General features: G+C 44.3%; 1 protein-coding gene across 3 annotated transcripts in view; it reads left to right on the forward strand.

Moving 5' to 3' along the window:
• The window catches only part of CACNA1S (calcium voltage-gated channel subunit alpha1 S), a 3,469,037-nt gene that overhangs the window by 643,311 nt on the left and 2,801,866 nt on the right, over positions 1-23,860 (forward strand). For all 3 annotated transcript variants that reach the window (XM_044076603.1, XM_044076604.1, XM_044076605.1), the window contains one exon: positions 17,219-17,371. In XM_044076603.1, coding sequence (XP_043932538.1) covers positions 17,219-17,371 — 153 coding nt within the window. The remainder of the gene's footprint in view (positions 1-17,218; positions 17,372-23,860) is intronic.

Here is a 23,860-nt window from a genome sequence, read left to right on the forward strand (position 1 = left end):
TATTGCCTTTTTCAGACTACAAGGAATGCAAGTTTATCTTTACCTGAACGACCTACTTATTCAAGCAACTCATCCAGACATTTGCTGGAGAACCTCCACACAACCATCAGCATGCTTCTAAGCCTGGGGTTTACTGTCAACTACAAGAAATCCTCCCTCACTCCTTTTCAGGACCAGGTCTTCCTGGGGTGTAGGATAAGGACGGACCTTATGATGGCACTTCTGCCCTACAGAAGGTGCAATCTCTTCTAGCCTACTTTTAGCAATGGCCAGGGAGTTTGTAAGACTTCTAGGGGTCATGGCATCAATTATTCCCATGCTATCCCTGGCAAAACTCCACATGAGGAAATTCCAGTGGTATCTGAAATCTCAGGTTCCAGCATGCACTTCTCCTGGAATTTGTTCTTCCTTTTCTTCCTTGTCTGAACAAAGAACTTCAGTGGTGGATTCAGCAAATCTCACTGGACCTAGGTCTCCCTCTGCAGCCTCCTCTTCCTGTGCAGGAGCTGTTCAGCGACCCCTGAGACCTGCGATGGGGAGCAGCATTGGGAAACTTGAAGGTCCAGGGTCTTTGGTCCCCCTCTATAAGGAAGGAATATATAAATATCGAATAAATGAGGGTTTTGATTTTGCTCTTCAGGCTTTCCAATATTCTCATTGCCCAGGCCCCCTGAAGTTGTTAACAGACAGCACCACAGTCCTTTGGCATGTGAACAAACAGGGGAACAAAGTCTTATCTGCTTTGCCGGTTGGCTGTTGAGGCTTGGGAGATTGATTCCCAATCAAAAGTCACCTTACAAGCTATTTACATTCTGTCAGCTCAAAACGTTCTGACAGACACTCTAAGCAGGTCCATGACTCAATCCCACGAATAGATGCTCCACAGTGATTTGTTTCTGGGCATTCTTCACTGGTGGGATATACCTCAAATAGATCTTTTTGCCTCCCATCTGAACAGGTAACTTCCACAATTTTGTGCCAGAGCCCCAGGTCCTCTGGTTTGGAAGTTGGATGCTCTTTCAATGTCTTGGAAGTAGATGTTTCTTTATGCATTGACCCCTTCCCACTGATTCAGAAAGTTCTGCTGAAGATTCAGCAGGACAAACCAAAAATCTTGTTGGTGACCCCCCCCTTTTTGGCCAATACAGCACTGGTTCCCCTTTTCTTCTGCATTTAGCCAAGGGCAGTCATCACAAGTTACCTCACACAGTGTATCTTCTCACACAAGACAAGAGATCACTTATTCACTCAAACTTAGCAACTCTGAACCTAACTCTTTACATGATAGGCTTCTGGTCCCTTTTTGACACCTTTTCTGTGAGGACGTGCTTCTAGTCCTGCAGGAGGCCAGGAAACCTAATAGTAGGAGTTCCTACTTGTCAAAAGGGAAGAGGTTCTCCATCTGGTGTCTAAAGAAACAGCTAGATCCATTCTCAATGGATATCCTTCTAGTTTTGTCTTGTTTGTGTGAGCTGCTTAAGGTCAGATTGGCTTATTCTTCTGTAAAAGCCCACTTATCTGCCATTTCTGCATGTCTGCCTCTAAACCCTCCCTTAGCCTCTAGGCTAGAGGTTAAGCTGTTTCTTAAAGGCATCCTTCATATCAGACCTCCCAGTAAACCTGTTCCTCCACCCTGGAATTTAAATTTTGTGCTGGAAAATTTCACTTAAGCCCCTTTTCAGCCTGCTGGCACAGCTTCCTTAAAGCATTGCACTTGGAAGACTGTGTTGCTGGTGACCATCACTTCTGCTGGAAGAATCTCTGAATTCCAAGCTTTAATGGTATCTCAACCTTTCCTCATTTTCCACAAAGATAGGTTCTGTCTTTGTACTAAACCTTCTTTCATGTCCAAGGTGGTAAGGTAGCTAATGATTTGTCCATTAACCAATCTATTAATCTACCTACCTTCTTCCCCTCACTTCAAATTTCCAGTGAAAGGGCGTTACATACTTTGGATGTGCATATACAGTTCAGATTTTACTTAGATAAAACCAAGTCCTTTAGGAAATCTGAGCAGCTTTTTATTTCCTTTCACCCAGGGCGTTGGGAAAGCCTGTTCATGGATTTCTAAGGCCATCTCTTTCTGCTGTGTCTTCCATGGCAAAACTCTTTCTTCCTCAGTGAAAGCTCATTCCACCAGGGCTGTGGCTTCATCTGGGGCCTTTTTCAAGGGAATAGAGGCAGCTACATGGTCTTCTGTCCACAACTTTATCAAACATTACAAGCTGGATGGCATCTCCAAATCCAGAGCAAGGTTTGCCAGAGCAATCCTGCACAGTTTTGTGGAGAGGTCCTCTGTTAAATTCTCCCTTTCCCTTTCATGAGCTTTGGTACTCTCCCTCATGATATGAATGCTACAACATGGGAATAGAAGGATATAGAATAGTTATGTAAAAGCTTACCATAATCGTAGATGTCCTTCTCTTCCATGTTGCAGTATTCTGTCCCACCCTCCTTCCCCCTTAGTCCTTGAATTTCTCTGGATGATAGTTTGCCTCTCCTTTTTTATCCTTGGACTGATGTCCTGATTGGGGCATTCAGTTCTGAGGATGGTTTGTGCAGACATAACCTTTATTTGCCTATGCTCCCTACTGGATTTGTGCAACGTCCCATGTTCCTTGCAGGAGTAAAAGTCTTTTGTATACTGGCTGGATATTTGGGTCACCTGGGTGGGGAATCCCTCATGTTATGAATACTGTAAAATGGAAGGATATCTATGGTTATGGTAAGATTTCACACAACTATTCTTTATACAGAGACATCCCTTCATTTTGCCCTTTCCCCAAGCCACAGTGACCACAGACCCTTCCCAACTGAAGTGGGGACGCATTATCTGGGAAGACAGTCCGAGTCATGTATTTTCAGACAGAGGCCAGTCTTCACATCAATATTTTGGAGTTGAGAACAGTCCTCTTAGAGTTGCAGGCTTTTCAGGAGCCTGTCCACTTAGGTGTGATTTACATACAGTCAGACAATGTGGCAGTTGTCTGATACATCAGCAAACAGGGATTAACCAGAACTTATCCTCTGTGTCGACAGGCTATAAGAGTGGGGCAGTGGGCGATATCTGTTCACCATTTTCTAATTGCAGTACATATCCCGCAGAAAAACAACATTCTAGCAGACAAGTTGATCAAATTAATTTTGCTCCCTCGTGAGTGGTCCCTCAACTCATCAGTAATGGAGTGGATTTTCAGCCATTGGGGCCAACCTTGTTGTCATCTCTTTGGCTCTCCCCACAACACCAAATGCAGCAAGTTTTTCACCTAATCCGCTGTGAGGGGTGTCACCTCAGAACTCTCCAACACATCCTTGGCTTCTAGGTCTCCTTTAAGCTTTTTTCCCTGACTGCTCTGATTCCAAAGTTCTTACTGAAAGCTTCTGTAGTGAAGGTCAATGTAATCCTCATAGCCCCTTACTGGCCTCAACAGGTGTGGATTTCTTTCCTCTGGCCTCATCTGATTCACCCACCTTGGGTTCTGGGCTCAGATCTAGATTTACTTGCTTACCCATCGAGGCTACCTTACCTGAATATTCACTTCCTCAAGCTAATGACATGGTTTCTCCATTTCCAGTGATTATTCAACAGACCAGGCTGTCATCCCTAGTTGTACACATTTTGTCTTCCTCTCAGAAACCTTCCACTAGTAAGGTTTAAAGCAGTAAATGGAAGAGATTTTCTTTTTTGAGCAGTAGTGATCCTTTTTCAGCTCCTTTTCCATCTATTTTGGACATCCTCACACATCTGGTGCCAGGTATTCCACTATTAAAGTTCAGATGTGAAATTGTTCAATCTCGCCGTTCATTCTTCACTGATGGGTTCGGAGCTGATCCTCAGCTCCGACACGGCCGACTAGCAAGCTCAAAGTTTTCCAGTAACTCGAGACCCAACCCCTTATCCCACAATGCACTGCTGGAATTACCTCAGATCTAGTTTGCTGCGGCACGGATCTCTTGGTTTCCAGCATTGCTCGAGACTGTTGTGGGAATTTTCAACTTTCAGCAAGTTTTTCTATTTGAAGTTTTATATCTTTCTACTATTATATTTGCATAGTATTACCTAGTTTAGCAGATTTTTCTGTTTTTCCCTTTTTCCCAGTAAATCTCTAGTGCTTGTCTTTGGCCTGTTGGCCTTAGGCCTTTTCTTACAGCTTTTAGATTAGAGTTGCCCTTTTTGGGCTTTTTGATATTTGAATTATTCTTGTTACTAGTTACCTTTTTGGGCTGTTTGTGCTGTCATTTTGCATTACTGTTTGTAGTGATTTGGATTACTCATTTCTGAGTTAAACTATTTTTATATAGTTAAATAGTGTTGTTTTTTGATCTTGTGAATTTTTTTCAGGAAGTTAGTTGCTGTGTCTGAAGAAAGGGAAAAGCATCCTAAGTCTGGGTTCAAAAAGTGCCCAGACTGCGGACAAAAGATGTCCGTTACGGATGCCCATGTGCAGTGTGTGTACTGTTTGGGTGAGGTGCACCTACAGGAGTCATGTAGTATCTGCCACTCTTTTTCTACTCGAGTGCTTGCAGAAAGGAAGAGGAAGTTAGTTGACAGGGGTATTATTAAACACCCTTTCTCAGAGGCATTGTCTGACCAGGATGGGGCCAGCAAATCATCCAAATCTTCCTCAGAATCCAGGACAAAAAAAAGGGAAAAAGTTGGAAAGTGTTGTGACTTTGGCTCCACTGGCTTCGGAGCTGAAAGTCTGTTCTTTTCAGACCCGAGACACTGCTTTGGAACCGGTTGCCGAAAAACCTCCCTCTCTACTTCTCCAATCGGCTCCATCTATTTACTCCTCCAGGTCTTCGGTCAGCCTGTCCGATCTGGATATGGACCGGCTGGTTCAGAAGTTCTTAAAGGCATCAGGCCTAGCTAAATTGCTGTCGGCTCAGACCCAACCGTCGGAGCCGAAGACCATTACTCCTGAATTGTCTGCTCCTCCTCAGAGCCATACCGGACCTTTGGAGCTGGAGGAGGCTGACCTAATGATTGTGGATCCCTTGCAGCCGACACCTGTTCCAGTGTCGTTGGCTCCATCTGCTCGGACGTCCTCGGTGCCAACCGGGGACTCTAGGAACCGAGACTCTCCGGTCGGGTCTGGGGAGGATAGTTGCACGGACTTGTCAGTGCCGACTCTTCCTCTCTAGGCTTCGGCTCGGGTGAGCTCGGCTCCTACCTCGGGCTCAGAGCCCATAGCTTCGGTGCGGGAGGGGATCGCGGCTCCTCCTGATCCGTAGACTCCTTCTCATCGGAGCCGTGGTGCATTCGAAGCCATGAGGCGAGTGTTGTCTCCTAAGACTTCCTCATCTCCAGGTCTGGCCTCGTCCTCCCCTAAAGTGCCTGTGTCAGTTTCTGTTTCCTCTGGTCATCCCAAGCGTAGAGACCCAGAGCCTCGGGTAGCCCCACAGGGCACTCCCTGCTCTTCTGAGACCTCTCCAGAGGCTCCCCCTGAAGAAGTTCCCAGGAAGAGATTATGCAAGAGGAGGCATTTGGACTCCCCACAGGAGTCTCTAACATCAGACACTGACTTGGATGAATCAGAAGGGTCCCCTAGATCCCCCTCTGAGGACATCTCCTTTGCGGAGATTCTTGAAATTCTTAGGCAGAGGAGTTATTGGCAGCCCAAGAGCCCTACTAAGGATGAGTCGGTTCTCCTGAAGGTGTTCGGGTCTCAACCTTCCACCTCTTGGGTGTCTCCACCCTATGATGAGCTTATGGATCTGGTCTCTCATAGGGCGTGGGAGTCACCAGAATCTATGGAACTTGTCCCTAGGAGGCCTAATAAGTATATTTCTACCCCCGTAGATAAGTCCTTTTTGACCAAGGGAGTCCCTTTTGATGCCATGGTGGTGACGGCCGCCACCAAAAAGGAAATGTCTGAGACTTCCTCGTCTATCCATCCTCCTAACAGAGAATCCAGGATCATGGATAGATATGGGAAATGCATGTTTAGTTCAGTGACTTTCTCACTCAGATCACTGAACTACTTAACCCATTTTACCAGACTGCAGAGAGATCTCCTTAAGGAGTTGGGAGATACTCTTCAGGGTGCTGTAGCTACGAGTGTATCCGACAAAGTTGCTACCCAGCTTGCTACACTTAATGCAGTAGTTAACTCGTCCATGCATCTCGTATCTTACGCAGCTGATGGTTTGAGTAGAGCTGCAGGTACAGGAATTGCTCTTCGTAGGTATGCCTAGATGCGACTCTGTTCCTTCGCGGAACCCTTCAAGTCTTCCTTTACGAATACCCCGTTTGACGGCTCATCCTTGTTTGGGCCAAAGGTGAAGGAGACTTTGACCAGGTGCGAACAAGAAGCAAAGACTCTGTCTGCCGTCGGAGTCCGTTTTTCCACCCCCACTCGACCCTTTCCTAAAGGTCAGAGGGGAGGAAAGATGTGGTTCTGGAAAGCCCAAGGAGCCTTTCAAGACACACGTGGATAGCCCCCCTCCAGAGGCAGAGGAGGGGGTTACAATGGAAGACGTCACCCTCTCAGCAGAGGGGGTCCACAACACCAGGGTGACATAGATCACTTCTCTGGTCAGTCCTACCAGCGCTCCTGAAGGGAGGCCCGGCTGTCCTACTCTGGAAACAGTCAGGTGTCGCTTGTCATTGTACCCAGAAGCCTGGCTAGATATAACAAATGACAATTGGGTACAAAGTATCATTTCCAGAGGGTATTTCATACCGTTCTCCACCCAGCCCCTTCCCGTCAAAAAAATCCCGGACGTTCCACCCAGTCACAGGGAACAAGCAACAATAGAGGTACGCCAGTTGCTAGAAAAAAAGAGTCATCCAGCCAGTCCCGGCAGACCAAACAGGATTCGGAACTTACTCAAGATTCTTTTTGGTTCCAAAGAAAACAGGGGACTGGAGACCCATTTTGGATCTCAGCAGACTCAACCAATTTGTGAGGAAAGAGAAGTTCCGAATGGTCACACTACAGTCTATACTTCCCTTTTTAGGGAAAGACAATTGGATGTGCTCGATCGATCTCAAGGATGCGTACTACCACATAAAGATGGCCAGACCATCCAAGAATCACCTGCATTTCCGGCTGGGAGCCAATCATTAAGAATTCCATGCTCTGTCCTTTGGTCTCACTACAGCCCCCAGAGTGTTTGCCAAGTGCATGGCAGTAGTCACGGCTCACCTGAGGCGTCTAGGATTCCAGGTCTTTCTGTATTTGGACAATTGGCTCCTTACCTCCACCACCACCTGGCATCAACTTTTTCAAGCGAGAGAGGCTACTCTGACACTCTGCAATCGGCTAGGCATTACAGTCAACTTCGAAAAGTCTGCTTTGTTGCCATTGCAGCATATCGTTTTTATACGGACAGAATTAGACACGCCAACCACCAGAAAGGGTTTGTATTCTTCGCCAACACATCACGTCCTTGGTATCAAAGAACAGAGCACCAGCTGCAGAGGTATTGAAAGTACTAGGATTGATGGCAGCAGCAATCTTGGCAATCCCCTTAGCAAGGATGCATATGAGGATTCTTCAATGGTTCCTATTCACGCAATGGTCTTACCAAGAACTTCCAATGAATCACACAATCCTGATAACGAATTCTTGCAAGAAGGATCTTCAGTGGTGGTTGACGTCTCTTCATGTCACAATAGGACGTCCCTTCATACTATCCCCTCCAGTTGCCACTGTGACCACGGATGCTTCCCTGATAGGGTGGGGGGGGGGCATTTTCAGGGAAAGACTGCCCAAGGCACATGAACAGATCAAGAATCACTTCTGCATATCAATGTCATGGAGATGAGAGCAGTACTTCTAGCGTTGCAATACATTCAGGACTCTCTTCCTCTAGGGACAGTTGCAATACAGACAGACAACATGTCAGTGGTCTGGTACCTGAACAAGCAAGGTGGGACCAAGTCTTACCCCCTTTGCCGAGAAGCCCTCAGAATATGGCATTGGGCAGTGTCATCCCAGCGCTTTCTGTTAGCAATGCACATCCCGGGCAAATCCAACGTCATAGCAGACAAACTGAGCAGGGCAATTTTATTGCCCCACGAATGGTCCCTCAAACAAGAGATTGCGGACAGAATTTTCCGCAAATGGGGCCAGCCTTCCTGCGACCTGTTTGCCAGTCATATCAACAACAAATGCAGAAGCTATTTTGCCCTGATTCTCCGCCAGGTCAGTCCTCGAGGGATGCTCTTGGTCACGATTGGCCCCCGGGTCTCCTCTACGCATTTCCCCCAATTCGTCTGATACCCAAATTTTTACAGAAAGCAAAGTTGCTGGGATGGACAATCATCCTTATAGCCCCTCATTGGCCTCGGCAGATTTGGTTTCCGTTTCTTTACCATCACATTCTGGAAGACCCATGGATCCTGGACCCAGTTCCAGACTTACTGACACATCCGTCAGGGGATCTCCATCCTTCATTGCAGACACTGAAGCTAACCACTTGGCTGCTCCAATTCCCCGCATAGCCAGGCTTTATAATCATTCCCATGATACTAGTCAAATTTTGTTGGCTTCCCATAAGCCTTCCACTAGAAAGTTGTATCGTAGTAAGTGGAAGAGATTTACCATTTGGGCTTCCTACCATAATATTGACCCTTACCAAGCGGCATTGTCTTCTATTTTACAATTCTTGACAGAAATTTTCAATAAAGGAGCAGCGTCTGCTACGGTGCGGGTACAACTAGCTGCTATATCTAATTTCCATCTAGGGATCGATGGATTGGATATTATGGCTCACCAGTTGTCTAAAGCTTTTCTAAAAGGTTCCTTTCACATGAGGCCTCCAGTGAAGACTCCTTATTCTCCCTGGAATTTGAATTTTATGTTATCTCGCATCATTCTTCCTCCCTTTGAGCCTGCATCATCTTGTGAGCTATAATTTCTGTCGTGGAAAACTATCTTCCTAGTAGCCCTCACTTCAGCCCACAGAGTGTCAGAGCTTCATGCTGACAGAGTATCTCTCAGGAAAAATCCATCCTTTTTTCCTAAAGTATGTTCAGAGATTAACATCAATCAAGTCATTGAGTTGCTTGTTTTCTTTCCTAATCACACCAACAAATTGGAATATATGTTGCACAAACTTGATGTTCACAGACAACTTAGATTTTATTTAGACAGAACAAAAGAGATTAGGAAATCAGATCAGCTTTTTGTGTCTTTTTTTGAGACCAGGAAAGGTAAACCAGTTGCCAAAACAACACTGTCTAAGTGGCTGTCGGATTGTATCACTTACACCTATTCTTGTCATAACATGCCCTTGTCTAGTAAGGTGAAGGCTCATTCAACCAGAGCAGTTTCTACCTCTTCAGCCTTTCAAGCCAAATTACCTCTAGACAACATCTGTGCTGCAGCCACATGGTCTAAACCTCACACTTTTATAACTCATTACAAAGTGGATAAGGCCTCCAGGGACAGGGCTTCATTTGGTTCTATGGTTCTGAAGAGTGTACTTCCATGAGCCACCCAGGGTTAGGGTGCTAGAGACACTACCCATCAGTGAAGAATGAACGGCGAGATTGAACAACTTCACATAAAGAAGTTATGTACTCACCATAACATTCCATGTGAGTTGTTCCATCTCGCCTTCATTCTCACGTCCCTCCCTCCTTCCTCCTCCTGGCTGGCAGTTGACCTGGAGGCTGTCTTCATCCTGGTTTCTCAATGTGTCTTCATTCCTAGGCAGAATTATTATAGCATCTCTATATGGTATACAGCAAACAAGATCTGAGGTAATTCCAGCAGTGCATTGTGGGATAAGGGGTTGGGTCTCGAGCTACTGGAAAACTTTGAGCTTGCTAGTCGGCCATGTCAGAGCAGAGGATCGGCTCCAAACCCATCAGTGAAGAATGAAGGCGAGATGGAACAACTCACATGGAATGTTATGATGAGTACATAACTTCTTTTTATCTGCAATTTCCTTGTTTCACATAGGAGAGAATCATGCACTCATTGCTTCCCGTAGGTTGTTCAAAGTTTTTCTTCAAAGTACTTTCTTAATCTGACCTCCACTTAGGGATCCAAGCCCTCCATGGGATACTGCCATTCTTTTACAGGCCATGACCAGTCTTCCAATTGTACTTGCTGCAAAAGTGCATCTTAAATTTTTATCCCAAAAATACCTTATTCCTGGTGGCTGTCAGTTATCCCAGGAGAATTTCAGAGCTGCATGCATTATCCTCAAAGGCTCCATACTTAATTTTTCCTAAGGACAGAGTGTCTTTGAGAACCAAACCCTCTTTCCTCCCCAAGGTGGCTTTGCAAACATTTATTAATCAATCCATAAATCTTCCAGTTTTCTTCCCAAGTTTCTCAAACAGAGATGAATATACCCTGCATTTACTTGATGTTCATTGCCAGTTACATTTTTATCTACACTGCACTAAGCCTTTCAGGAAATCTGATCAGTTTGATCACATGTCATATAAACTTCATGATTCTCAGTGTGAAATGTATTCTATAGTTAGAGCTTTCCTCCTTTGACCTCCTGTGAAAATAAGTCTGTACCAAGCAAGAAAACACACCATTACTTTCTGTGACTAAACACATCTGTAGCATGGAAGCAAACTGGGAAATGAAGCAGACATGCAGACTATTTTCCAGAATTACATATGAAGGAAAATGTTTGTCTGTGTAAAATATTAGGTTTGGCAGGAAATGAATTATCATCTTCTTTGGGAATGCTTACTTGAGAAGAAGACATTCATCTTTTTAGAATGTTGATGTGATTAGTACAATACAGTAGATTTACTTAGTGTGCATTGCAGTAATTTTAGTAATTAATGTACTACCACAAGCTGCCCAGAGGTTGTCACATTCATCCTTTTCTTTTCTTGAAACTATTCATTCATGATTTTCTTTAGTCAGGTAAACATAACTCTCAACTTCTTAGCCCAAGAAATCTGGACAGAGCTTAAAATAATGGGGGGCAAAGGCCAAAAAATAACGAGACATTTTAAATATTGTTTGTATAAACAGAAAGTTGATAGAGCAACAAGATTTGTCTTAGCATGCAGTTTTTGAAGGATATGAAGTCTAAAACTCAAGTTTGTCATTTACTGACTTCAATCCTCAATGATTTGCCAGAAAAACACAAATTGTATGAGAATAAGAACAAAAATATAAGGCAATAATGTGGACATTATGTAAAAATCTGGACAGTTGAGAAGTATGCAGGTAACACTAACTGTATAATGCAGCAGCCAGCTGCAGTTGTAGAGCAAGCAGCTTGGAATTATAAGACATGTTTTTATTATGTGTGCTGATTATAGTTACACTAATTGTTCTGCACTGCGTCTTCTAAATTAACTTGACCCTCATAGTAAAGCAGCTAAGTAAAGCCAAGAAAAACTACTTCTGAAATTGGCAATTTGCCTTGTTTCATTTTTGCCAGTCTGCTTACTGGTATTATTTCATTAGTGAAGGCTCAATGCTTCTTTTAAGCTTCAAGGCATCTCAGCCTTCATTCCAGAAGAATTTGCAGTTAAATCCACACATTTTGTCATTTTAGCAGATGTAAATCACATTTTAAAATATGCCAGAAGTCTCTTCATGTTTTAACAGTCTAAACAGAAACATCGTATTGGATGTCGTCTCCTTCATTCACCCTCACGGTAGGGTCTCAGGTCCGACCCTCGGATCTGGCTTGGCCAATCCACAGACTTGGATCTGACTCTCAAGCTCCTCCCTCATACCCATAATACCCTGCATCCACCCAATTACCTCAGATCGAGTTTGCCATATCCAGACATGCCACATTCAGACATCAAAAAACAACAGAAGAGGCTCAGACATAGAACATAAGAGTCCTGAAGTTATCCAGATTCCTCGAGAAGAAAGGGCAGGGGGATGGTTGGATGGGAAAGTGAGGATGAGTGAAGGAAGACAACACAGATGCCAAGTTATGATAAGACATAACTTTTTATCTGATGTTGTCTCCTTCAGTCACCTTCACAACAGGGTCAGAGTCCCCAGATACGAGTAACTTGGGTGGCCTTCATGGAAGGTTATACCACAGCACCATCAAGCCGAAAGAAGTCCTGCTCCTGGAAATGATATCCAACTTGTAGTGAGACACAAATGTATGATTATTAGACCAACTGGCTGCTGCACAAATGTCATCAATAGAAGTTCTGGTATAAAAAGCTGAGGCAGTAGCCATAGCCCTGGTAGACTATGCCCTAGGAGGTTTAGGTAACTGTAAACCTCTGGAAGAATAAATGAAGGAGATACAATCTGAAATCCATTTTGCTAAGGTAATTTTTGACTAGGCTTGACCAAGTCTAGTCAGAAAAAAAGCTATAAAAAGCTGATCAGACTTTCTATGCTGTTTACTACTGTGTAGGTAAAACCGGAGCTGTCTATGAACGTCTAAGAGGTGGAGGACATACTCTCCTTTGTTAGAAAAATTGGGAAAAAATGCTGGGAGTTGAATGGACTTACTGATATTGCTTTCTATAGCTACCTTAGGAATAAAGGATGTGTTAGTACATAAAGTCACTCTGTCTTTATAGAATAAGATATAAGGGGGCTTAGAAGATAGACCCTGAAGCTCAGAAATCCTCTTGGTAGAAGTAACAGCCACCAAGATGGCCATTTTCCAGGATCTCTTCAGTCTTTATTCTCAGTTTAGTCATCTTTTTGTTTCTGTCACTCATTTTTCTATAATTAAAAGATATATATATATATATATATATATATATATATATATATATATATATATATATATATATATATATATATATATATATGGAGAGGGAGCGTGACTTCTCTAAATATTTTAGAATGTTTTTTTCAGCCTTCTCCCTGATAGGTTGAGGCTTACTCCCATCCTGGTCATGTGGAACACTACTTTTAACCTTTTCAGTTTTTAAGCAAAAATTGTATAGTACAAGTTTATTCTGCCTCTTACTGTTGTTGTTATTGTTGTTGTAATTTCCTGCCACTCTAACTTTTTTTGTTGTGCCATAGTGCTAGCATAGCTATTGTCTAAGTATGTTGAAAGCTTTGGGGATAAGAAGAGTACTCTAAATGCGGGAAGAGGATTCCACCGCAGCTCACACATGGCCTTTGTGTCACGCACTTAGGGCTGGAACACCTTCAGTCTCTCTGTGAGATTTATAAGGCCTTCAGACCATATTCCCTTTTGAAATGCAAAAATAAGTTGATGCTAAAATTTCTCCTACTTAATTAGTCTTCAGAAGATGTTGAGGAAAGAAGAAATGGTAAATATAAAGACAGAGAGAGAAAGATAAGAATTGAAAGAGGGAAACAAAAAAGGAGAAAAGAAAAAGGAAGTAGGGAGAATCCCCTTTTCCTTCTCCCACTCCAAAGATATCTAAACTGCCTACTTCTCTAGAATTTTCAGCTCTGATCCATCAGCTGCTCCAAAGCCTTTAGTGCAGACTTCGATAGACACTGAGGCCATCCTGATTCCAGACCACTCTCTTCAAAGAAAACCTCCTCATGTAACAGGTCCTCAGCGAGGGACCTCTTCAGGACTCTTGGCTCTACACCTCCTTCAGCCTCCTGTGGATATTGACTGGAATCGAATGATAAGAGTGTTTGTCAAATCTCAAATAGACATGGGGTTATCCCATCCTGTCTAACTTCTGGGCAGATTGGATTGGCCCATCTACTCCAGTTTCAGCTGATAACCTTATGCCAGTGATGTCAAAGCTGAAAACAGTGCCAGGGCATCCTCTGTTGGCACCTGCTGGAGCCCATCCATTGGTGCCAACTTTGAATCCGACACACAATACCCCATTTTCCTTGGACACCAGTGTGTTGGTATTAAGCACACAAATCCAAGCCTTCAGCAGTTTTCATGATTCTCACCTGTTTGGCATCATTCTCAGTGTTGGGTGGTTCAATATTTAATACATCAGCACCAGCTTTAGTGCCGGATCAAACTTATCTCTCTGTCTGTACTGGAGGTTCTTCTGTTCTGCCATCTACTTCCTTCTCCTTCTCCTTGGGGATGGAGTAGGTTCCAGCCAAGTTGTCCTTGGTGTCATCGGGGTCTGCATTTGTATTCAAGTTTTTCAAAAGGATTAACAATGTAGGAAGGAGAGATGCTCCATTGCTTTTTGGACCCCTCCCCAGACACCCGTCTGTCTGAGTCTTTGAGCCCTCATAATTGATCCAAGAAACAGGGGAGTACCAAATGCCTCAAACTTAGCATTCAACAAAATTCCCAGAGACACTTCTGGGTCCTCAGAAGATTATACCCCCAGACTCCCAGAAAGCATCAGTATAAAAGGAGACACATCAGTTCCCCAACAGAATTACTCAACCCTGACACAGACCTTGATGAAGAAGAGGGCTCTTCCTAGTTCCCTCCTGAGGACTTCAGTTTGGAGAGATCCTAGAATGGATGTGACAGAGGGATGCTTGACCCACTGACCCTCCTTCCCTGGATGAGGAACTGTTGTTGAAGGCTTTTAGGTCTGCACACTGTACATCCTGGTAATAACTGCCACAGAATATCTGATTGACTTGGTAGCATAAAGGGCATGGTAGGAGCCCGACATGGTGGAACCCATTCCCCACAAACCTGATCAAATTTTAAGACTGCCCATGGACATACCATATTAGAGCAAGGGCCCTCTAACTAATTTGATTGTTGTTGCAGCAGACACCAGAAAAGAACTGTCTGAAGAAAGCTGTGTGGTTCATCCACTGTACAGAGAGTTGAGGATAACTGACCATTTCAGGAAGCAAACTTACGCCTCAGGAACCTTTTCTGTTTGGATGTTGAACTATATTACTTACATGACGTGGCTCCAGTTATCTGGCAGAGCACACACTGGATTCCCTCAAGTGATCACCTACACCACACATCAGGAGACAACTTGAATCTCAAATTTCAACCATTCTGTTTGTCATCTGTCCATGAAACTGCTTCATAACACAGCAGATAAAGCAGCTTGAGCATCAGGCACTGGCATTGCCATGCATGGTTGTGCCTGTGTGACTTTGTAGATAACTTTAAAGCATCCTTACGAAAAAATTTTGAAGAGCAAGGTGCTGTCTTTTAGGGTCAATATTAAAACATTGAAGTTTCAAAACTTTGAATGTTCTAATATCGACCCATATTCAGAGAAAGCTGAAAACATTGAACATACAGAACAGCGAATTTTTTCCTAGGGAAAAAATTTGCTGTTCCAAAACACATACACACAACACAAGCACACCAAACAAACAGCAATCCACACACATACACCTAACCCTACACTAAACTATACAAACACCACTAACTATCCACTTACCTTAACCCAAACCCTAACCCTAAGGTCTGTCACTATTGCACACTCACCTCACCCGCGCCCTAACTCTAACTCACCTACTCCGCCCTAACCCTCACGTCCACACAATCGCACACATACCTAACCTGCACCCTAACCCTAGCTAACCTAACCTGCACTCAATTGCACACTTACCTGAACCCGACCCATAACTTTCCACCACAGCGCTGAAAATACCAAAGCAACAGAAACGGACAACCGAATTCTTTCCCTAGGAAAAAAAATATGGTTTTCTGTTGCTTCGATATTTTCAGCTTCCACAGAATAAGGGTCGATATTAGAACATTTGAAGTTTTGAAACTTCGATGTTCTAATATAGACCCATCTTCTATCAGAGTCCTTTTGAGAGCCCCCTCAGAGGTTCTTTTTTTTTTGAGGAACCAGAAGGATAACCACATGTCTGTGGTTTAGGAAATCCCAATGTCTTTCTGTAGATTCCTGATTAGACAAGTCAGCCCTCAGGCAGAAGGGCAGAGGGGGATCCTGTAATGGACAAGGTAAGATAATACATGCACAGGTCTTCTTTCTACAGCAAAAAGACAAGTAGAAAAACACCTTTGATGTACATGTTTGATTAACTCTTGCTTTTTTCATGCAGGGTAGAAAAAAATTACTTGTAGACTTGCCTACTGTACTGGTTGTTGATATGGAAAACTCAAGAAAATATTAGTAGATATCATTAGAATGCAGTCTACTAGGGAGGCTGCTGGTGTTTCCAAGTATTTTAAGAATTTTTCTGCATATTGCTACACCTTTGCTGCAGCTCAGCCATATCCACCCTCCTGCTCCTCATTGGACTACACCCCCTACCACTCAATGTCCCTGGTCTTACACCAAGTATTGACACAGGAGATGTCCACATCCATCCTCTGTGAATTAAGTCACATTATGTTGCTACCTAATGATGTAATAAAATTTGATATTGTTATAAATGTACCTCTGTTTTGTCCAGGATGTTTCTGAAAAAAAGTAAAGTGGATCAGTTCATTTGACCATTTAACAGAAAAATAAAAAAGGATTTAAGTAAGGCATTATACAGGTCTAAAGATGTGACACTGGGAACAAAGCACAGAGTTAGATGAATAGACAGAGACGACTGAAGAGAAAATGGAGGTAGGAATGGTCATCATCCCTAAACTTAATGTAAACTATATAATTTAGTTTTGGCAAAGGCCAGTGGGGTACTGGGTTATGTGGTGAGGAAACCAAATGTCATTCTTCCCCTCTAATGGTTGCTGTTAAAGCCAAATCTGCAATATTACTTTGTAGTTCTTATAGGAAAAAGGACATCAAGCAAATGAGAAGGAAAGGGGAGACGTAGCAGAAGTGAATCGTTACACTCAGATGATCAAAGGATATGGAGCAAGAGGATTGACAGATGAGTGCAGTGGCTACGTACAGTTTGGAAAAATGGGTAGGTTCTATGGCCTGAGTGTATTGCAGGATTCTGGCATTGCAGTCACTGATGTTAAACTAGAAGATTAAAAAGGCAAGGAGGAGGCTTGGATGGTAACTGGGATTTTTTTTGTAGTTTTGGCTGGGCTTAAGTAAGCATGCTTTTATAGAGAGGGTAGTAGGACCTTGGAACATTATGTCATAAAAATCCAAAGAAGTGGGGTGGTCCCAGGAGCATGAGATGTGTGAAGACTAGGACAATATGGAGAAGTAGCAGCTGCATAGAGTTAGGGTGTGAGAAGTGGATGCATTTTATGGAGCACTGGTCATCTTGCCTGTGTAGTCATGTTTTATTATCTATTTTCAGAATGCATGTGGTTTCTTTTGCATGTTTCACAATGAATGTTTTTTCTGAAAAACACTTTTCTGCCATGCAAAAGGTGCACCATCTTCTTCCACAATCTGCAACCAAATCTGTTTATTCCATGTATTGTGACCATTTCTGTAAGCATGTTTTATTCTTTGTATTGCCAGGTCTGCAAGTTGTGTTGAACTCTATTATCAAAGCCATGGTACCTCTCCTCCATATTGCTTTGCTTGTACTTTTTATGATCATCATTTATGCCATCGTTGGACTGGAGCTCTTCATGGGTAAATTGCACAAAACCTGCTATTACGTCAACACAGGTGAGTACAGTTTATCATGTAACTATTTCTCAATAAACACTGGCTATGCTCCTGTACTAACCCTGACTAACTTTCTTCCTTTACACTAATTATCACTCTACATCTTTATAATCTTACCCGTAAAGAATCAATATACCATGTTGTTACAAATAAAATGTGTGTATATGTGTATAGTGTACCCTCTTGTACATTACCCTTTGCTGCTTACTGCTCATGTTATGCTCACTATGAGTATTGTATTTTGTACTTTTTAAAAACTAATGTTTTTATGTAACAGTAGCTGTTTTTTTTTAGTTTGATCTGTTATGACTTTTATATTAATTTTGTATGTTTCTTGGAGCTTTCCTCCCCGGGCCTCTACTGAAAATGGACATATATCCAGCTAGACTAGCCCGGTCAACAAATGTAAAATAAAATAAATAATAAATAAATAAATAAATAAATGTTGCTGACAGAGCTTCAGACAGGCAGAACTCCTCATCCACATTAGTTTACTTCAGCCTTTCTAAGACAGTTGTCACTCTTATCTTCCAGATTATGTTTTCCAAAATTATTTAATCCATAATTCTTTTTAATGTCTTTATTTACTAATGTGTCTAAAGTAGATACAAAGCTAGCTGGCAGCTGTTGACTTAAAATTTAAATAGTGCCAATTCATAGATGGGGTGGGGCTACTGAAAATGGTTTCATGTATGGATATTTTGAAACCTTGAATTTTAATAAGATGATAAAAAGAAGTTATATACTCACCATAACGTTCCATCTGAGTAGGTAACTTCATTTGTCAGCAACCTGTGGGTATCGGATCCAAATCGGATCCGAGCCGGCAGCTTTATTCAGCTAAGATCCGAGCTCCAAGCTCCTCCCCCTTACCCATAACCCCCTGCCATCCCTCTCTGTCCTCAGATCGAGTTTGCTATAGTATCATAGAATACTACAAAACAAAGGATCAGCTAAACATCCTAACCTGATGTCATCTGGAAAAGGAAGCACAAAGATCCTAAAAGGACGAACTACAGGTTAGGGGGATGGAGGGGGGGGGGGTTGGTTGCTGACAAATGAAGTTACCTACTCAGATGGAACGTTATGGTGAGTACATAACTTCTTTATCTGAAGTAGTTAACTTCATTTGTTCATCAACCTGTGGGACAGAGACCCCAGCTAATAAAACTTGGGAGGTCCTCATGGAAGAATATTCCGGAGCACTGTGGAGCCAAAGGACACCCTCCCTCTGGAAATTATATCCAACTTGTAATGGGTAATAAAAGTATGGGATGAAGCCCAAGTGGCTGCTGAACAAATGTCATCCAAGGACACTCTGGACCAAAAAGCAGCAGAAGTAGAAATCGATCGAGTGGAATGGGCGTGAACTCCGACAGGTTCAGGTCGGCCAGAACTCTTATATGCGAGAAGTATACATTGGGAAATCCATCTGGACAATGTAGCTTTTGACACAGGTTTACACAAAAAGGTTTAGAAAAGGATACAAGGAGTTGCCCAGATTTCCTATGCTCAGCAGTCCTGCGTAAGTAGAACCTCAATTGTCTGTGCACGTCCAAAGAATGTAATTTGTATTCACCTTTGTTATGATAATTTGGGGAAAAAAACAGTAAATTGATAGATTGATTAATGTTGGACTCAGAGGCAACTTTAGGCAAAAAGGAGGGATTGGTCCTGAGGAAAAACTCTGTCTTTATGAAAGACCAGGTATGGAGGTTTGGCACAAAGGGCTTGAAGCTCCGAAACCCTTCTAGCCGAAGTGATAGCAAGGAGAAAGGCCGTTTTCCAAGATAAATATTTTAGATCCACCGAAGCTGCAGGTTCAAAGGGAAGGCCAGTAAGAGCCTGGAGAACAAGGGTTAAATCCCACGGAGGGACTGCATCCTTAACAGGAGGCCTTAACAAGAAAGTACCTTTTAAGAAAGTCTTGCAGATCTTAGAAGAAGCTAAAGGACTGAGATCACTTCCCATACGAAAGTGGCAAATCGCTGCTAATTGGACTTTGACCGTAGAGGAGCTGGCACCTTGGTCAAATAAATATGACAAAAAATCTAATACAGCTGGTATCGGGGCTGTAAAGGGATCCAAATTTCTATGTTCCGCCCAGATCGAAAAACATTTCCATTTGCTCTTATAGACCTTTCTAGTAGAAGGTTTATGAGCGGCTACTAAAATAGCCTTAACAGAAGAGGAGATGCTGGGAGTCCTAGCTATTATTGGAACTGGATCAACCAAGCTGTGAGCTTGAGATTGTCCGGTTGTCAACCCTAGGGGGTGAGATATCAGATCTGGAGTGGGATCCAAAATCCATGGAGGATTCACTAGATGAGACCATAGGCAAGGGAACCGTGTTTGACGAGGTCAGAATGGGGCTATGAGGATCACTCTGCTCCCCAACCGACAAGTTTTCTGCAAGGATTTTACCATCACAGGAAGAAGCGGATAAGCATAAAGTAGATCGGATGGCCAAACATGCACTAGAGCGTCACTGGGGGATTCCCCTGGTGGAGGAAGTAGAGCGAAGTACTCGCTACACTTTGCGTTCGAAGGCGATGCGAAGAGATCGTAGCAAGGTTGACCCCACTTGAGGAAGATTTGCTTTGCTACTCTCGGGTTCAGAGACCACTCATATGGTGAGAGGATGGTTCGACTCAGCCTGTCTGCCAAAATGTTCGACTGACCTGGGATGTGCGTTGCTATGAGAAAGCGGTTGGTGGCGATCGCCCATTCCCAAACTCTCATGGCCTCTCGACAAAGCGGGTAGGATCTGGTTCCCCCCTGTTTGTTGATATACCAGACTACTGACACGTTGTCTGTTTGAATTGCAATTGTCCCTAAGGGAAGAAGGGCCTGGAGTGCTTGCAAATCTAAAAGCACCACTCTCATCTCTAGGACATTGATGTGCAACAAGGTCTCCGAGTGGGTCCACATGCCTTGGACGGTTCTGCCCACGCAGTGCCCCCCACCCAAGGCGAGAAGCATCCGTGGTCACTGTGGCTTGGGGTGGGGACATTGAGAAGGGGCGCCCTTCCCGGAGATCTGAGGACTGGATCCACCAGAGTAGGGATTTCCTGCAAACCTTGCTGAGGGGGATAGATGCACTTAGTGGATGTTGCAGGATGGACCATTGTACCTGCAAGGTCCATTGTAGGACCCTCATGTTTAGATGAGCTAGAGGTGACAGATTGATGGCGGCAGCCTTGGAACCTAGCGCCCTCAGGACCAATTCCGCTGGAGGAGCCGGGGATTGTAGGAGGGCCAGCACTTGGAGTGTCAAAGTTCGAAGCCTGTCCGGAGTTAGGAAGACCCTCAACAGGTTTGTGTCTAACCTGGCCCGTATGAAAGCCAAGATTTGAGTTGATTGAAGGGAGGATTTCTTGAGATTGATTGAGATTCCCAGATGAGAGGCCAAGTGAAGGAAGTAATTCCTGGCTGAACTTAGTAGATGCCGGGTGGGGGTGGTCAGGAGCCAGTTGTCTAGGTATGAAAAGACCTGTATTCCCTGAAGCCTTAGGTGGGCTGCTACAACTGCCATAACTTTGGTGAACACCCTGGGGGCTGTGGTGATACCAAAGGGGAGGACCCTGAACTGATAGTGTCTGGCTCCCAGCTTGAAGCAGAGAAACCTTCTGGATCATCTGTCCATCAAAATGTGATAGTATGCATCCTTGAGGTCTCTAGAGCACATCCAGTCGTTCTCCTGCAGGAGTAGGAGAATGGATTGAATGGTGACCATCCAGAACTTTTCTTTGGCAACCGACAGGTTTAGAGTGGACAGGTTGAGGATTGGTCTTAAGTCCCCCATCTTTTTTGGCACCAGAAAGAACCTGGAGTAAAAGCCTGATCCAGATTGATCTTGGGGGACGGTCTGGATTGTTCTTTTTTCTAGCAGCTGCTTTATTTCTGTGGCTGCTGCCTCCCTTTGATTGGGTGGGACATCGGGGAGGCTCCGGGGTCTGAGAGGGAGATTCAGAAAGGGGATAGTGTAACCTCTGGATATGATCCGAAGCACCCAGCGATCCGTTGTAATGGATTCCCAAATTGCTAGGTGCCTCGAGAAATGCCCACTGACTGCCTTCAGAGTTGAGCAGTCGGGTAACCCCTCAGGGCTGCTGCACGGGCCGATCCGAAAAGGCGTCTCTCGACCCGAAATTCTTCAGTTCCCCCCCTCTGCCTCTGGGCCGGCGTCCACCCTGTCTTCCTCTGCCTCTGAAGGACGAGGGGTCCGGAGCGAAACGGGACTGTTGAGATTTCCGGAACCACATCTTCTTTTGTCCCCTTTGGTTCCTGGAGAAGGACCTCTGGGGAGCCGAGAAGCGGATCCCGACGGCAGACAACATCTTCCTGTCTTTCTCGTTCTGGACCAGCGTGTCGCGGACGGTCTTGCCAAACAGCGAAGAGCCGTCAAAAGGGGCATTTGCGAAGGACGCCTTGAAGGGTTCTGCAAAGTCGCAGAGATGGAGCCAAGCATGCCGTCGTAAGAAAATGCCCACTCCACTAGCTATAGCGGCTCCTTCCGTAGCATGGGAAAGAAGCCGCATAGAAGTGTTCGAAATGGACTTGAGTGGCCATTCAAACTGAGAATGTTTTCTTATCCTCGGCCGACATGGACTCTGGGGGCGACCTGGCATATTCCTTGATGAGATCCCGCTGGAGTCGTATCACATGTGCCATATAGTTCAGCGACCTTATGGAGAAGGTAGCTGAAGCGAACATCTGCTTCCCTAGGCGGTCCATCATCCGAGACTCCTTGTCGGGAGGGTGGACCGAGGAACTCTCCTGGGCCAGTTCCTTCTTGGTGGCAGCCTCCACCAACATGGCATCTACCGGAGCACCCTTGCTCTAAACCGTCCTATCTGTGGGTGGACTGAGGATTTTGTCTGGTCTCTTTGGTATGGGCTCCACAGTGTCCGGTTCCTTCCATGCCCTGGTAGTGATCAGATCTACCAGGGGATCGGCGGTAGGGGACACCCAAGAGGTAGATGGGCCTGCGTCAAACGCCTCCAGAAACACAGACTCATCGGAGGAAGGTTTTTGGGCTGACCACCCCCCTCTAATACGAAGCATTTCCATAATGTCTCCGAAGGCAGAGGTTATCCACAGAATCACGGGTTTTGAAGTTCTTTTGCTGACAAACCCTTCTAGCTCTCCTGAATGGTTATTCAGCAGCCATACTCTGGAGGCAGTTGAGTGGTGCTTGTGTCTCCATTTCCATACCTTGATGGCCATCATTCAAGATTCTTGGGTGCAGAGAGTTAATAGGCAGAGACTACATCATTCCTTTTCTTGTTTTGTTGTGAAACTCTTCAAGAAAGCCTCCCAGTGTTCCACCCCCACAGAGGAAGGCCACAGCTTAAGAAATCAAAAGCTGCTAGACAAGTGAGTCATTCAAGAGATTCCACCAGACCAGCAAGAATCCTGAGTCTACTCAATATTCTTTTTGATTCTGAAAAAGAATGGGGACCTCAGACTCATTTTAGACATCAGTCAGTTAAATCAGTTTGTAAAACAGACAAAATTCTGGATGATCATGGTTCATTCCATTCTACCTCATCTGATGAAAGATGATCTCCGGGACATCTAGTATAACATAAAGATATCCAGACAGTACAGAAGTTTCCTGCTTTTTCAGCCAGTCATTCCCAGTTTAGAGCATTGCCCTTTGGTCTCACCCAACCCCCCGATGTTCACCAAATGGATGGCAATGGTTGCAACTCATCTCAAATTGCAAGGGTTCCAGACACTCCCTTATGTACAGAACGGGTTCATAACAGCTGCCACAAGGGATCTACTTGGCTCAAACCAGGGAGTCCTTGTTCTAGTTATTCATCCATCAGGGATCACAGTCAACATAGAAAAGTCCAAGATCAGGCCAGTTCAGACAACAGAATTTATAGGATGTCACCTGCATACAACCTTACAAATAGCCAGTCACAAATCATTACTGTGCATCATCAATTGTCAGTAGTTTTATCTCACCAGATGCCTCCATCCAGATACATTGTTAAGCTCCTTGGGTCAATGGCAGCTTCTATAGCTCTTGTTTCTCATGCCAGATTCTGCATGTGAACTCTTGCAGTTTATTGTTCTCTATCAGTCCAACTTATACATTTTCCAAGTGGTCTCACAAAGGTCTGCAGACAGCATATTCGGCGGTGGTTGGACTCGGAATATGGTCTCTGTAGGTTGCCCTTTCATTCTGCTACCCCCGCTGGTCACTGTGACTATGGAAGCTTCGCTTCTGGAGTGGGGGTGAGGCATTTCAAAGGAAAGATGGTCCAAGGTACGTGGACTTCAGTGAAGGTGAGTCTTCACATCAGTGTATTCAAGATGAGGGCCATCCTGCTAACATTGCAGCATTTCAGGGCTCCCTCCTCAGGGATGTGAGTTTGATTCAAACAGGCAATATGTCAGTGGTTAGGTACATCAGCAGACGGGGGGAACACATTCATACCCATGATGTCAAAAAGCCATGAGAGTTTGGCAGTG

The sequence above is a fragment of the Protopterus annectens genome, chromosome 7.part0 (assembly GCF_019279795.1).
Source record: "Protopterus annectens isolate FY-2018-M chromosome 7.part0, PAN1.0, whole genome shotgun sequence".
Classification (NCBI taxonomy): Eukaryota; Metazoa; Chordata; order Ceratodontiformes; family Protopteridae; genus Protopterus; species Protopterus annectens.